At 38.6% G+C, this 16,959-nt stretch overlaps 1 protein-coding gene across 1 annotated transcript; it reads left to right on the top strand.

The window, feature by feature from the left end:
• Window positions 1–9,507: 9,507 nt before the first annotated feature.
• Window positions 9,508–16,727, top strand: SPCS3 (signal peptidase complex subunit 3; the record flags this gene model as incomplete). Its single annotated transcript, XM_079534942.1, has 5 exons — window positions 9,508–9,650; window positions 11,984–12,080; window positions 14,679–14,747; window positions 15,899–16,014; window positions 16,455–16,727. 5 exons carry the CDS (start codon window positions 9,508–9,510, stop codon window positions 16,585–16,587), a joined length of 558 nt encoding a protein of 185 aa, XP_079391068.1. The 3' UTR covers window positions 16,588–16,727.
• Between the last annotated feature and the right edge of the window lie 232 nt (window positions 16,728–16,959).

Genomic DNA, 16,959 nt, shown 5'->3' on the forward strand with positions numbered 1-16,959 from the left:
GTTGGCAACTGTCCATGGGTATCATCCAAATGTCACTGCATCCAAAGATCCCCTGACTTTAATGAACAGCATAGCAGATACAGTACAAAAACATATTTCTAAAGAAAAAGTGGCAAAATAAAAATCCTCTTATCACCTGGCTCCAGGAGTGATTTATTATAGTAAGAACTAATATTTTCTAAAAACTACACTCAATAAACATTTATAAATGAAGAAAAGACAATGATAAAAAAAAATAAAATATGCTTAGAAAAAAAATAATGATTTATTAACAAACAAGATCTAAATTGTGCTTATCTTGAAAGAAGCAGACATTCAGTTGTTATTCTTGGGAAAAAAGAACAAACTGCATAGAAAACAGTAACTACAAGAGGCAATAACAAAGTAGTTTACAGTGTAAACTGTATTGATCTGTGAAAAAAAAAAAAAAAAAAAAAAAGTATCAATTTTCTCCTAAATTTTGTTTATAGACATTTTCTCATCCAGCTAGAATAGGAACTGCTCTCCTTGTACCATAGTTAGAAGTAGAAGTGAGTACTTAAAATGCCAAATGAAAATCCTTTTTTATATTTGGCACATTGTTATCTGACACTGAATTGAGGTGTCATGTTTTCCATAAGGATAAATAGGCATTATGTTCTGAGCAAGCACTGCCAATTTCCGTTCTAAGCATTAGCAGAAATGCTATTTCCCTTAATAACATATTCAGCATATGAATTACATTTGTCTTCCATATTTCTACTTCTTCCATATTTCTCACAATTCCCAAACCACCTGAAGTACCTGTTCTTACAAATTAGCCATGCAGAATAAAGAAGAATCAATTATCTAATGGGAACAACTCCCTGCTCCCCTTTTTTTTTTCAACCTGACTGCATATTGTTTAATCTAATGGGTGTTCTTTCTCATCTGGACTTCTCCCATGTTTTGTTAAATAACAAAAGAGAAAAGCCTTTCTTTGTAGAGGCAAAAATCCAAATAGCAATTACTATAAATAACAGAGTTAACAGCAGCATTCAGAGTTAATCATCCACTTACAATACTGTTTTCATGCTTCTTTTAACTGCAGTAGATAAATCACTGAACAGAGAAATTTCTCAGTCCTTAGGTGCCTTCTTCAGGTTGAATTTTTCAGTAAAGAGCAAAAAAATAATGAGTGCCTTTACAAAAATAAGGTCATAGATGCATGTAATTTTTGTAAGTGATTTCTCAAAAAAAAAAAAAATAAAAAATCTCACTGACCTGTGAATCTTTTGCATTTAGAAATAGCGAAAAGGAAAAGAAAGAGCAGAATTATTCCTCTATCAAAGCTTGTCTTCCACGCTCTCTTAATTTTCTCTCCATGGCTATAAACAGTATGCTAAAGAAATGAATTATAAGCTTTGAGAGTTTTGGTTCACACATAGGAAGAAGCTATTTTAGCAAATTTAGCAAAATTACTGTCCTAGTAATATTTCTGTTATTTCTTTCTAGCCCCATAACTCTCTCACGTGAAAACAGATATAATTGTTTAAATGTTAATGTTCATGTGGTATTTTGGAAGAATCAACAATATAAAGAACGAGACTTGAACACAAAATAACTGAGAGCAAGACTGGGAAAATAGAAAACAAAAGCTACAGACGTTGGAAATGAAATCAGAAAGTGTAGGTCTGAGTAAATAAAACAAGGAATTGACAATTGCTGTGACTGTCAATGTGTCTGAACATAAAAAAATGGCAATAGTAAATGTTCCAAATCTTGTAATGCATGGCAATGTGAAGCAACTGGAGGCTGATCCGCAGCAGTGCAGAACAGTGATGGCTTCCAAACAGAAATCAATGTGCAACATTATAAAAATATGAAAGCCCTTAAAACAGCATGGACTCAATCTGGACATTCTGATTTCTTCAATAATTTTGACATCTGAGAAAGAAATTCCTCCATGCCTCACTTTGTCACTTCAAAAAGGAGCTTAATAACACCACTCAGTAGCAGTATTCTGCAGATGACCTCACTGCTGTAAACGAAATACTCAGAGTGAAAACAATAGGTGCATAGTGAAAATAGGTGAATATTGAAATATTCAGTAAGTGAGTAGTGAAAACTAACCAGGTACATAATTTTTCTTCTAATGCAAAATTTGGATAACGTTAATAAAATGAAATACTGAATGATAATTCATTTAATGGTTCAAAAAAAAATTATTCTAAGATTTAAAGGGCTTACCACACCACAACATACAATAAACACAGTCAATAAAACCTTTAAAAATACCAAATGCTCTTTTGAGCTGTATCCTTAACAAGTTACACCTCCCAGTGTAAGCACAGAAAAACAAGCAAACCATGTTTCTCTGATACCTAGGAGTTCTGAAATTGGGGGGCATGAAACAGCTGCTGGGTCCAAACGGGAACTCAAGCCCAGTAGAGCAACCCAGACATCACTCTTCTTTGTAAAATAGGAAGAGATGGTACAGATGTGGTGATGCTGTTTTGGAGGAATGAAAAAAAAAAAAAGTGGGAGAGCACAAACTTTGGTCCAGAGAAGTGCAACAAACTGTCTCAGATCTACTGCTTTTTGGCTGCTACCTGTTGGCTATTCTTAAAAATTCTACAATTTATTCAACTTATGCCAAAGCTTGATTCTCTAAATAGAAATCTAAGAGTTGTGTTGCAAATGGAGGCAAATGCAACATTGTTAAAATAAACGAATTAAAGGCCCACCTCTTTTTTCACATCTAGTTTTCATCCTCAAATGCCTTAAGGTCAAGTCTATCAAGAATCTACACAAACAATGCAGTGCTACGATGTAACTGGTATCCAAAGTTACACTTCTCTAAGAATTTTACAGTTACAATAGTTTCTGTTACTATCTTTCTTGTCCAAACAGTGCAATGCAATGATATTTCATGCACAAGAGGAAATCAAAATAAACACCATAAAACATGTTATCTTCCTCCTCTCAGTAGACATGCTCTGATTTCTGACATTCATTCCACTCTAGGGCTTTGTATTTAGACACCATTCCTCCTTTCTTGTAAGACTTTGAAAGACATCAGTTTATTTAAAAACCTTTAATGCACAGTTTTGTTAGATATCCAGTTTCTCTCTATATTTTGCTATTGTACCTTATTTTGACCAGTTCTTGAATTGCTCAAGAAACTCCAAATCCATGCATTCAGGTACATATTTTTACTCCTCCCACTGTATAAAAAAAATCAGTACTCCAATGGAACTTAAATTCAATATAAATCTAGCTCTTCCATTACTGAACCACAGGAATGATACAACTTTGCATTTGTAACATCATGAAAATTTTATTTAATCAATTGCTAAATTTTAACAAATTTAAATTGATTCTATTCTAGTGTTTGGTCTTTGGAAAATAGTTCCAACATACAGACATGCAAATCTGGATTTACAGAGGATGGAATTACTGTCCCAGGATTTAAATATCAATCGATACCTTTTGACACTCCAGACACTCTTTGCATAACATATATTTAAAACCATAAAAAGTATTTCAGATATTAAAATGACTATGAAATTCCAGTTTTCTAACTCTCTCAATCCTTTAAAAGAACATACATAAATTTTAAGGCCATATCACTTTGTTACACACCCAGTGTACAGCTGCTTGTCACAATGGTGATAGATTCCACTTCAACTATGAGTCTAATATCAAACAATCTCTGCTATCAGCAACATTATTTTGAGCACCACAATACAAGAAGAACATGAAACTATTAGAGGAAAGGACAGCTACAAAGATGCTGTGGGACCTGTAGGGCAAGACACATAAGGGATAGCCGAGGTCACTTGGCTTGATCAATCCAAAGAGGAGACAGAGAGGAGGCATCATGGTAGCCTATGGCTTCTTCATGAGGCGAGCAAAGGGGCAGTTGCTGATCTCTGCTCTCTGATGACAGTGACAGGACCCAAGGGAATGGAAAGGAACTCTGAAGGATCAGGTTGGGTGTCAGAAAAATGTTCTTCTACGTGGTGATGGCATGGAACAGGCTCCTGAGGGCAGTGGGCACAGCCCTGAGCAGCCAGAGATTCAGGAGCATTTGGACAACGCACTCAGACGTAGGGTTTGAATTCTGGATGGTGCTGTGTGCAGCCAGGGGTTGGACTCCATTATCCCTCTGGGTCCATTCCAACTCAAGATATTCTGTAATTCTATAATTATCCTATGAGCATGTTTGATGTGCTTAATCACTCCATCTACTCACTGACAGTAAAGCTGATACCTACACTACAGAAGCGAAGCATGTATAACTGACCTGCTTACAAATAAATTCAATCTGTATTCTGCTAAGAAGTGCTTTACATTTGTCCTACAATATTTATTTCAGTCCATTTGGACAACTGAGTTATTAAGAGTACTACAGCAGAAGATTCCAATAGAAGTCACGTATCTACTTGGAGACATTACTAAAACCAGAAACATGTCAGACAGCAGACACACACAGACTGTTGACAGATAAAAGTCTTGCCCCATAGAAATTTTAAAAGTTAGCACATCCAGCTGCTCATTCCATTCCTCTACTCTGAGTTCTTGCCCCTCTCTCTCCCTTCCTGGAAATTAGCAGAGAGGAATGTATATTGGCATTTAGCCACTTTAGTTCAGAATCTGGCAATTTAATTTTAACTTCTTAATAAACTAGCTTGCTGGACATTACACTAAAAAGCATTTGCACACCTTATCATCCATTCTGCTACAGAGATAGCAACCTCCACTTGCTCATGTACAAACTGCCTATTAATAAAGAAGTTTGGCTGTAATTTTTGACAGCTGAACTTAGTGATATAGCTGTATTAATTAATCTTTGAAGAGTCTCCTCATTTTGTACATCATTCCCTTTTCCATAGTACCTTTTTTGGGTCCCCAAAAAGATACTTGATATTTGAACTGCCTTGACAGAACTAACTTTGCTGTTTCTCTAGCAGACAGCTCAGTAATCTGAATTCATACAATTTATTCTGGCATTCTGCAGTTTTTACAGTCAATCTTTTCTGTAATAACAGCACAATGACATATTCTTATTAAATAGCTATCTCTACTTAAAAATAAATAAACAAGTCAGCAACATTGAAATTCCAGAAAACCCCTGATGTGAAGATTTGTTTTTCATCACAAATAAGAGTTAGTATGTATCTGAAAAGTAGGACCAATGGAAATTTTGGTTCAGAGGACAGTTTTCAAATTACCATGTTTGCAGCTGTAACTAATGCCTCTCTGCCATTTTGTAACCTATATAGTCCTTAGCTGTTTGAATTAATATTCCTTGGAGTTAATAAACTATCTCAGATCTACAGAAAATCATTATTTATTTATCTACAAGGGCTTCAAATTATGTTGTCAAGATAACGAGCATTGATTATTCAAAAGTCAAAAACTTGACTGAAATAATCTATCTGAGTGGTGAATGTTTCTTGTCACCAATTTGAAATCCTTTCATAATTACTAGTTTATATTCTACATTATGGCCTATCTTTTAATTTTGCTTTAACCTTTTAACTAATTCTTTATCATAAATTTCTTCTAAAAGGGGTGACATCATCTCTTTCCTTTGTCTTTATACTCTCTTTCCTCATTTTTTAAAATGTTCTTATTTTTGTTTTTTGGCCACAGTTTATTCTAGACCAAGTAGAAGTGGCTTAATTTGTCTCCTTTTTGTGTAAAGCATATTTCTGGTGCCTATAAATGGTCTTAATATAACGAAACTGCTAAGACAATTTCATGACTTGGAAGCGCTGAGAGTAAAAAGATTATACAGCAAGCAGATATCCAGGAGTCACTATATCCTGACTCTCATGGCTAGTGATAACATCAGAAAGGTTTTTCCATCCACTAAAATTGGTATCAGTTAAATGATATCATGACAGAGCTGGCAAAACATTCTTTTCCTCAAGCTGAGGCATGACAGTCTCTGCTTGATGCTTTTACAAGAGATGTAAAAATACTTTGTGATGAAGAACTTGTGAATGACTTAGAGAATGAAGTAAAAGTAGGGTGAGGTGGATCAGTAGCACACATGCTTCACACCACAGAATGCAAAGCACACGGCACAGGGAAAGCTTCAGCTAAACCAGCGATACATCAGAGGACTTTACCTTACATGGCTTTTTATGTCATAGAATGGGTGATAGCAGGTCTGCTAAGAACCATAAATGAACTACACTGAGTGCTGAAACAAACAGCTGGTTTTGGAGCTAAGTCTATCTGGTCCCATCTCCAATACAACATACTTATGCGGTTCAATGAAACACTGTTTAATAAATCAAGTTCACTCATTTTAAGTTCCCTGACATTTTCTTGCTGAAGCATTAGAAACAGGAATATAGATGCAAGTGAAAGTTTATGTTCAGCTACCGTAGTATTCTCTGTAATTTGTAGGTCCATAATGAAAAAATGGATGTGAAAAGAAGGTTAGAAACAAAAACTCTTTGAAGAAGTCCAGAAACATGACTACTTATGGCAATGGTCTGTCCACACCAGTTGTAAAACTGGCCAAGTCAGAAGAAGTGCTAACTGAAAGGGGGTTGTTGCATCAGTGACAAAAATTGCCCAAGCAGCTCGCGGCCACATTTGCTGTAATATTTGACAAAATCCATTTTAATTTTCATCTGCATATCCAATTGCTTCTGTGTGTTCCTGTTGCCCATTGAAGAGCTAACATTTCAAGAATCAGTAGGAGATAAATTCAATAAAGGATTTAGACATTTATGGTAAAATTTAGGAAGTATATGCATGGCCTTAAACCAAAATAAGTTACCTATAAAGCCTTCATTTAACTATCTAGATGCCAAAGATGCCATAGGCCCTTAAGCTTTCATCTGTATGACCAATTAGAAACCTTAAGGACTGAAAAATCTGAAGGTTCTACTACCTGAGTTGAAGCAAAGCGAGCTCTCCCTCTTCACCTGGAGTTCACAAAGAATACATCCAAAATTGCCAGTCACTGTGAGAGATCTATCTCAGCATACCCCAAGCACAGTGCATTAGAACCATCCAGACTTCAGCAGAAAAAGTACTCTGAGCAATCCTTGTTGATGTTCAGTGTCAATACTTGCCACATTCTTTATACAGATACTTAAAGGAACAACTCACAAAGCTGAGCATCGAAGTAGAACACCTCATCCAAAGTTCAAAGCAGTTTTCTCTCAGAAGACCACCATCGGCATGAGCTGCTCAGTGGGATCAATCCTGCTGAAGTGCTGATACTACACAAAAAGAGCACATGATTAGAACATCAGAGAGCAAATACTGTCTCTTTTAAGTGACATTTAATTAAAGATTCTCTTAAAATAAATTCACAACTACATAAGTAACAGCCATAATTACTCATTTCTGTTAAGAACACAGATCTAACATGAAGCCTGCCTAGACCTTTTGATTTCAACTTTCTGCATGTACTCGACTGCTGCTTTGTAAATTTTACTACTTTATTCCTAAAATTTCTGTTTTCCCAGCAGTGGAGTTCTCTAATATCTAATGACAAGAACTCCAAACAGCAACTACAGATACAAGAAAATAATACTGTTATTATTTGGAACTATCTTTTCCATTCTAGCAGAGATTTTATTACTTCTGAAATGTTTAATTTCCCTGGTTTGCAGCAAGTTTCCTTTTTGCTGCTAAATCTTCAAATATTTTGGTGGAATATATCCACTTTGCAGTAACAGTTATCCAAGGTTTCAGTAGCATTCAGTTCTAAACCATAAATCATAAAACCTCTACCTCCCAGCAACTGATGTTTTGAATAGCAAATCAAAACATCAAACAACAAGTTGATGGCCACCTTTACAAAAGAAGGTCTGAGCTCCATATTTCTGGAATTATTTTGGAACATGAAGAAAACACAGAATTATCACATGCAAACTGGCAAAGAATTTAACAACAACACACTGATAAAGAGACAATCCTGTTTGGGTCTGCAACTTATTTCAGTATGGGAGATGCACAGACACACGGAAAACAACAGCACATCCCCATGGATACCTTCACACCCTAAAGTTAACAATCTGTAGCACAAATCTGTTTATCACTGTATTTAAGCTCTGTATGGAGAGAGAATTAGTACTAGACTGAAGGAACTGGGGCTGTTCAGAGTGGGGAAAAGGAAGTTGAGGGGAGACCTTATTGCTCTCTTCCAATATCTGAAAGGTGCTTACAGCGAGAGCAGGGTTGGTCTCTTCTCACTGGTGACAGGTTGTCACAAGGGGAAATGGCCCTAAGTTGTGCCGGGGTAAGTTTAGGTTGGATATCAGGAAAATCTTCTTTATAGAAAGGGTTGTGAAGCACTGGAATAGGGCTCCTCAGGGAGGTGGTTGAGTCACCATCCCTGAATGTGTTTAAAAACCATTTGGACGTGGTGCACAGGGACGTGATTTAGCGGAGGGTTGTTAGAGTTAGGGTAGTATGGTTAGGTTGTGGTTGGACTCAGTGATCTTTAAGGTCTTTTCCAAGCTGAGAGATTCTATGATTCTATAAGGCCTTCTATCTTTTCAGACCCCTCTGTGTTAACTCCTGTGCCAACTCCTAGCATTCATTATGCTGGAATAGTAGTGTTGGGAAGTTAAATATAAGCGAACCACTGCTGACACCTGTTGTCCACCCTGAGGAATTGGTATTAATCAGGCCTAGCATAAATACAGTTAAACATGCAAATACCATTGTACAGACTCTATAAAAACAAAAGCACTTTTATCACTCAGGCTTAGTGATTTAGAAGGAAATGGAAAGAAAACGATATAAACTGTCCCTCTCCTGCAACTCATAACGCTTCAGCTCCATGGGGCAGGAACAAGCCCTGAGGAGGGGTCTGCAATGATGGCGAATGAACCATCGCACTGCATAAACCGCATCGTGCTGGCACCCACCCGCAGTGAAATTCCGACCTACTCACTGGGGCGAAGGACTGCCTTGTGCTGCAAATGGCGTGGGATCACAGAGTCCTTTAGTAAAGAAAAGCATTGTAATGACAAGATGATGTACGCTAAGGGTACGGACAACAAAACGGGAATGCCAACGAAGCCCTCCTGGGGGAACGCCTCCATCACACGCAGCTCAAGACGCGGGCGACGTGCCTGAGCTCTGCCGGCCCTCTCGAGCCAGGCAGACAAGCTGTCAGGATGTCTGCTCGACACAGAAAGCAAACACACACAAAAAGCCTCACCCACAGCCACACCGAGCGGGAGGGGCTTTTCTTTCGGCATCCTTCCCTCCGACACACGGCACTGACCGAGAGGCGGAGACAGGCGCTACGCCAACTCGCTGCCGGCGCCCGAGGGAAGCGCGGCGGCCTCGCGCGCAGGCGCAGTGCAGGCGCAGGGCGTGCTCTCGGCGGGGCCGCGCCTCTCCCTGCCGGCCGCGCGCCCCTTCCTCCGCGGCCCAAGCGACGGCGCCGCCGCCGCCCGTGTCTGCCGCGGCTCAGGACCGGCGGAGCGGCTCCCCGACCCCGCCCCGAGCAGCGGCTGCAGCCCGGGAGCCCGCACGGCGGGCAGAGCGGGGGGGGAGATGAACACGGTGCTGTCCCGGGCCAACTCGCTCTTCGCCTTCTCGCTGAGCGTGATGGCGGCGCTCACCTTCGGCTGCTTCATCACCACCGCCTTCAAGGAGCGCAGCGTGCCCGTCAGCATCGCCGTGTCCCGGGTCACGCTGTGAGTGGGGGTCGGGCGGCGGGGCGGGCCGGGCCGGGCCGGGCCGGGCCGGGTAACGTCCGGCACCGGGACCCCCGCGGGCGGGCCCTTCCGCTCCGCTCCTCCCCGTTAATCCCCTTTTTCCGCCCGGCGGCTGAAGCGGCCGCGGCCACGGGGCGCTCCGCTTCCCCCGGCGGGGCCAATGAGGGAGCCCCACGACGGCGCTTCGCCGCCTCCCGCCCGGCCGGGCGGGGTTCCGGGAGGGCCGGGGGCCGGGCTGTGCCCCGCAGGGGCGGGCGGCTGTGCCGCGCAGCGGCGGCTTGTGCCGGGCGGTCGGTGCGAGCTCGGAGGCTCCGTGCTTTGGGGCTGTCCGAGGGCAGGTTGGATGGGACCCCGGCGGCGTGGTCGGGTGGGTGGCGGCCGGCCCGCCGCCGGGGGCTGCGGCTGGGTGGGCGTCACGGGCCTTTTCCGACTCGAGCCGTGCTGTGACCGAACTAGATCCGAGCGAGCTGGTAATGCGTTCTCCTTAGACCAGCTTGGAGGTTTTGTTTTCCGTTGGACCCTGCGGAAAGCCCCATGCCCACAGGACACAGCGGGCTGATGTAACCTCTTTTTTCAGCATTTTGGCTTTTGTTTTTTTTCCTTGAGAGTTTGTCACAGGAAGCTTGCATCAAGTTCACGATGGCCAACGCAGATGGCTGCGGTTCTGCCAGCAGCCAGGTTCCTGCCACAAAGAGCCCGAGGCCCTGACTCCTGTTTCTGGTGGCGTGGCTCTTTACCGGAGTTACATCTGAGAATGGGACAGTTCTGATCTGCTTTAGCTTACCTGAAATGTGTCTTTTATCTTTATTTATTTATTCTCCTTGCTGGGCTTGTTTTGGGCCTGGTCAGTGAGTTAAAGCAGCTCTTGGAGCTGCTCAGCTACCCCAAGGCATGTGGGTGGCTGGCAGCAGCCTTTGGAAGGTGAAATGGTCCCAAATAGAGTGGGATCTGCAGTCACCTTTTTGATTGCTTTAACACCTTCATTAGCCCTGTGTGTATACTGTGTGGAGGATTGCAAAAGAAAAAAAAAAAAGAAAAGCTTAGAACTGGCACAAGGAGAAATATAGAGTGTTTTGCTGAACTTCACAGCATTAATTTCATGCTAATGCCTGACGTAGATGAAATGTATGCAACCTGTCCCTTCAGTGATGCATGGATCTGCTAGTAATGAAAGAAGAGGCATTATACCTGAGATATTTCTGTTGAACTTCTAATAAGTTCCACAGGCCCCCAGCTTCAGGCCCTTTACCCCAGTAGATTGACAGGCAGTTATTTGGAAATTATGTCAAGTGCTTGACAAGAATTATTACTTAAAAAGGTGTTTGCGTAGGAATGGAAGTTCTTAACGAGTCTTACATTGGTGAGTTTGGGTGGTGTTTTTCTTAATTACTGTATCCAAGAGTGTGTTTTTCACTGGTTAATACTTTTTTCCTCTGAGATTACTGAATCTAGTTTATATGAAATTACATTTTCACAGACTAATTTTAACAGCAGAATAAATGTAACTGGTAAGTTCATAATTCCCAAGGTCTTTGTTACGTGAGGAATTAGGGCTCATGGTTCATTGCCAGTTTGCTTTCTGTTGCAGCGTAAGCTTGTAGCAGTAAGTTTGGTAGGCTAAGTTTTAACTACATACGTATGTAAATACCTGTGTTATTTTCCACTTTCTGTTTTTTTTAACAGTGTTTTATGGCGATGTCAGATAATTAATTTCTCAAAAAGTGGATTTGTAGCAGTCTTCCAAAACTTGTCTATGATTTCTACTGTGTAGAAGGATTTAAGTGTTTTCTTCTCCTTAATGACTGAACATGCCAAGGAGAAATTCTCTAAGTTGTTTAAACTACAAAATGAATGACAGTTAATCAGAATGGTTGGAGTGTCTTGTACGAGACTAAGCACTAAAGGTTTTCTAAATAAATATTATTTAAAATGATTGCCAGCTGTTGAGCCAGCCTTCCAATCAGCTTACAAATTTGAAGATGGGGATAGTTAACACACACTTTGCTAAAGGTGAAATGAAATGCAGTTTAGGTACAAAAGAAACAGCAAATGTTTGTTAACTGGAAAATAATTTCAGGGTTTCTATATAATTTACATAGACTTCTGTGGGGGTAAAACCCATCATTTAAAACTCAGGCTCTAAGCCTTCTGGAAGGCAGGCTTTATTGTATAATGTGGTAATATTTTAGCCAAATGCTTTTGCAAGAAAGTACAGGGAATGCATGGGGAAAGTATGCAGTAATAATAATAATTTGCTTGAAGTGTGAGAGAGAAATAAGGAGAAGATAATCTTGTGTTTTGTTTTATCTTAGAAGAAATGTAGAAGATTTCACTGGACCTAGAGAAAGAAGTGATCTGGCGTTCGTCACGTTTGACATTACTGCAGATATCCTTAATGGAAAAAAAATGGTTTGAAAACACTTTGAAATAAGATCTTGACTTTTATTTTTGTTAACTTATAATCTTGATACTTGGGAATTGGAAAAAAGGCAGAAATTTGTCTTAAAATCTAAGTTTAAAGCAGTGACAAAAATGGTATTTTGCATATCTAGGGCATGAAAATAGAACCTGGAGTAGTTGATCTGTAAATGGCGCTGGGTGAGCTGTTTCCTTTGCTTTTTCTATGCCTGCTCTTAAAATAAAGCTCTGTTCTCTGTAGAGAAGTGCAGTGCAACTAATCTAAGAGAAGTGCATTTTAACACTGCCAGGGCAGTGTGAGTGTTAAGTGAAGATGGTATTTGTGTTTTGAAGTATGAACTAGTTGCAGTGTTTATATAACCAGTGTTCAGACTGTCATAATGAATCTAGGAACTCTGATGCAACTTTGAAGCTTTTCTGCAATGAGGTTTTTAAAGTTCCAGCTGCATAATATTTGTATACAGGTATCTGTCCTCTTTGAAAAAGAAATGGTGTTTGTTTACTTTCTTAGATGCTGAACTATCAAATCTCTAAGACTTAGTACCATTCAGTTCATTCGTAAGCATACATGGTACTGCAAAATCTGCTGTATTTATTTTTGCCCTGCTGATAACTTCATTCAGCTTTTTTGTGTGCTTCTCTTTTTGTGTGCCATTCTTGTTAGTCTGGTTTTTGGTTTTTTGGTTTTTTTTTTTTTTTGAGAAAGGGGGTGGGTTGTGGGTATTGTTAGTTTTGTTGATGAAAGGAAATCATTCTTGGGATTAAGATACAAAAATCCTATTTTTCAGAAGAAATCAGTACCAAATATAAGGTAGCATGTTTTAGCTGAAGTGACTACACAAAGCTCTGCTTTGCAGCTGGGTTCAAATTCCTGTAATTTTTCCCCGTTAGCTGTTTTTTGTCACTGTGTTAGACAAGGCACAGATTTCCTCTTTGCTTCAGAGGAGATTGATACATGGAGTGAGCAAATCAAATACGGTTCTTGAGTGGATGTAAAAGCTGGATGAACCCTTGAACTGAATTTTTGCTTGTGTTTCTTGCATGGTAGTGAGAAGGTTTTGTTTTATCAATCAGCTGAAAGCAGAAGTAAGCTCCTGAGACTATTTTGTATCTCTGAAATGCTGGTATTTATTCAAACTAGAAACTAAAATGCTTCTGAAGTTGATTAATTGAATTGCATATGGGGAGGGCGCAGGACAGAACCCCTGTAGATGTTCTCATACAATATCTGCAGTGTGTGGGTGTAAAAGACTCCATGTTCTATTGAGGTTTTTTATACTAGCAGTAGTTGTAAACTTGCTTAAGAAAATTTTGGCTTAATCTTTGATGCTTGGCATAAACAAATCTCGCAGTATGTAGGGTTGTAATATATAACTTTCTGATAGTTGGTGGTTTTTTTGATAAAATCTGTAAAAAGATATGGCTCTCAACTAATGGACGTGATTTGTTAGTCCCAATGAGAATTAAATACACTGACTGTTAGAAGATAACTCCCCTCTCCTTCCTTTAGATTCAAAAGCTCTCTTGTCTGTACTTAATGACTGCCTTTAGAAATCATTTTGGAAGTGTGTTTTTGTGGGATTTCTTAACTTTGTTGTTTTGAGTTAGCTGGAGCTGCTTTACCTGAATATTTTAGTCACCTATTCTTGTAATAGCAGCTATGATTATTTAATTCTTTCCTTCCTTTGCTTTTGAACTCGGGTCTTCAAAATCTGATTCAGACTTGGGATGAGTGGGACAAGATAGATTCTCCAACCAGCATCAAAATCTGTTCTATTTCATTTTTGTTCCAAGATAGAGAAGAATAGAATAAAAAGGGATGACATTCTTGTAGGCTGGAGGAGTAGAACATCATCTTTAATCTTTATTATTATTAAAGAGGTATTTTCCTTAGCGATCACATTGCATTTCATTGCTAAATGAACAGCAGACATTTAAAATATCACCTTTATTACACTGATTGTCTCAAATGGAAGTTATCAGTATTTTACCATTGATCAGAAATTTTAGGCAGAGATCTGTCAGTTAACTAAGCTAATGTTCTTGTAGAAAGTAGATTATTATATGTGATAATTTCAGGTGTCCCTTCCAGTGTGATAGACTTCTAGTCTACTGACTTTTCTAATGCAGATATTATAGGCTCTTTGAGCTCTCTGCATTCTGTAAGTTTTGTATTATATATTGATTATTGCTATTATATCTTCATCCTCATTTGGATGCTAGCGTTCCTTGATAGTATAAATGATAGCTTTAAAGAGTTGCTGAAAAACTCTGTCTTGCTTTACATTTAAGATTTTCTAATAGATTGACTAGCAATGGATCAAAGTTACTGACTTGTAATGTCAAATATAGAACTCCTAAATCATTACATGAAATAGCTATTCATTTTTTTAATCTGATTTATGAAATCTGTGGCTTGAAAGTGATTGAAGAATGTGCTGGAGGTCTTGGAAAAGCTCTGATTTATAAATAAAATAAGGTATATTGAAATGTAAGAACTTGCTGTAATCATCATGGTCTGGACAGATCTAGTGAAAATATAAAGTTTACAATATGATAACCTTTTCCTTAATGTGCATACATTTGCAGAGTATATTTGACTGGAATGTTAAACAATTGTTTCTATATTTGTCTGCAGAATACTCAACAAAAAACAATGTAAGTACAAAAGAGAAAGTTGAAGTGATTGCCCATTTTGTACCGCATTGATTTTTAACACTTTGAAATTCTGATGGGAAGGGTTAAGGTGCTAGAGTTTCCTACTGCCTTGGACCATTTTCACTGGCTTTTATGGTTATTTTCTTGGCAGTTTAACTGCGAGGTGGGAAGGCTTTGAACTTGATATGTGCCTTGTAGACAGAAAGAAAAGTAATGCGTACCTTAAAATTGAACTATTTTCACCTGTTTGTGCTGTCTGATGTACTTTTCCCCAACTTTTTCCAGTTGATTACTGTTACAGATGGATGTAGCAGACTTTGGCTTGGCCACGTGTTGTGGGTTTTCGGTTCATTAATTGCTGATATCAGCAAGGATGTAGTGAAGGCTTTTTTTTTTTTTTTTTTTTTTTTCCATTTGCTACATAAAACTTTCTAGATTTTTTTTTTAAAGTTATTTTACAAATGCTATGGATGCTGCATTTGCATAAGAACAGTTTTTAGATTTCTTTGTTAGAAACTGGGAATTCGTTGTCTTATTTCACCTTATCGGTTTGTTTCTTCATATATCTCCAGTTCTTACTTTAGCCAACTACTCTGGGCAATTTGTGCTGTACCATACTGTATGAGACTTTAACTGCGTGCCATTCTTACTATATCTCTACTTAGATCAGTGTACAGTTACTTAAGATTTTGGGATCCATCTTTTTGATGTGCTCATACAACTCTTGGAATTATACTTGCAATTGAAGTAGAGATGTTTTTTCCCCCATTGGAGTTGGAAAAAAAAAAATTAAATACCTGAGCAATGCAGCTGAATTTGTCTTTTGAAAGAAAGTCTAAATTCTTCTCTTAAAAACTAACTTTTGCAATTCTAAAGGAACACCTATCATACTTTTTAAGTCTGACAATCATCTGACTTGTTAAAATCGTGTTTGTGGTGTTGCACTGAGCTGTTCTGTTGTCCCATGTATCGTGCCACACTTCAGTGTATAGTAGTATCAGTTTTCCTGTGTACAGCATTATTTTTGTTAAACTGCTTATGTGTGTTACAAACACGTACTTCAGATTTTTAGTGGATATGCTTTCTAATTTCAGTGACCAGACATGCTCTGAGACATGATCTTGCTAATTTAATTGTAATTATGTTTTTAGGCTCTGAACCAAGTGGTCCTTTGGGACAAGATCATTTTGAGAGGAGATAATCCAAGGCTGTTCTTAAAAGACATGAAGTCGAAGTACTTTTTCTTTGATGATGGAAATGGTCTCAAGTAAGTAAATCACTTTGTAGCTTTTGTGTTGTTTTTTTTTTAATCCTGACATCATCATTTACTTGCATGCTTCTCATTTTACAAGTATTTGTATTGCTATGATAAGGTATGTGTATTCCATCAGTCTGTTGTCTTTGTACTTGTATCCCAAGGTCATGCTTCTAACATCCTTGTTCTACAGAATTGGTTTTGTGCTGTACTCAACTCCAAAAGAGTAGAATAATTAAAAAATAAATAAATTCTTAACTGTAAAACAGGGAATGTTTCATGAAGTGACTACGTAAAACTTGAAATCTTTCTTTTTTTTTTTTCTTTCCTGGATCATGAAAATTATTCTTATCCTACATTAGATAATGTTAGTATTGATTAGGTAAATTGGTAAATCTTGGTACTTATGCTGATTTTTCTTTCTTTTTTTTTTTTTTTTTTTTTTTTTGCAGGGGAAACAGGAATGTCACTTTGACGCTCTCCTGGAATGTTGTACCAAATGCCGGCCTTCTACCTCTTGTGACAGGATCAGGACATATGTCTGTACCTTTCCCAGATACCTATGAAACGACAAAAAGTTATTAAATTATAATACTGAAGCAACATATTTTTATACTTGTATATTGTGAATAAATTTTATTGCGGTTTCTTCACACATCCCACACAACCCTCCTATGAAAGGTACTTAATTTCCTCAGGTTCAGCATCATGGAAAAAGGAAAAAAATTGAATTTTTTTAAATAAAATGTTGAAACTGAAACCTAAAGTAAAGGTAAATTGTGGAGTACTGTCTTTTGGTGTTGGGGTGGGAAACAGTTGTTTGTTGTGGGGTATTTTTTTTTTTTTTGTTTATTTTCTTTTCTTGGCCATCTGGGTATAGATCTACCTTTCTTTGAAATAAACATTTTTACACCAGAAACTGGTCTTACTGTTGTGTTTTTTTTAAGGTACTCTGAG

Source organism: Tetrao urogallus (genome assembly GCF_951394365.1).
Source record: "Tetrao urogallus genome assembly, chromosome: 4".
NCBI lineage: Eukaryota > Metazoa > Chordata > Aves > Galliformes > Phasianidae > Tetrao > Tetrao urogallus.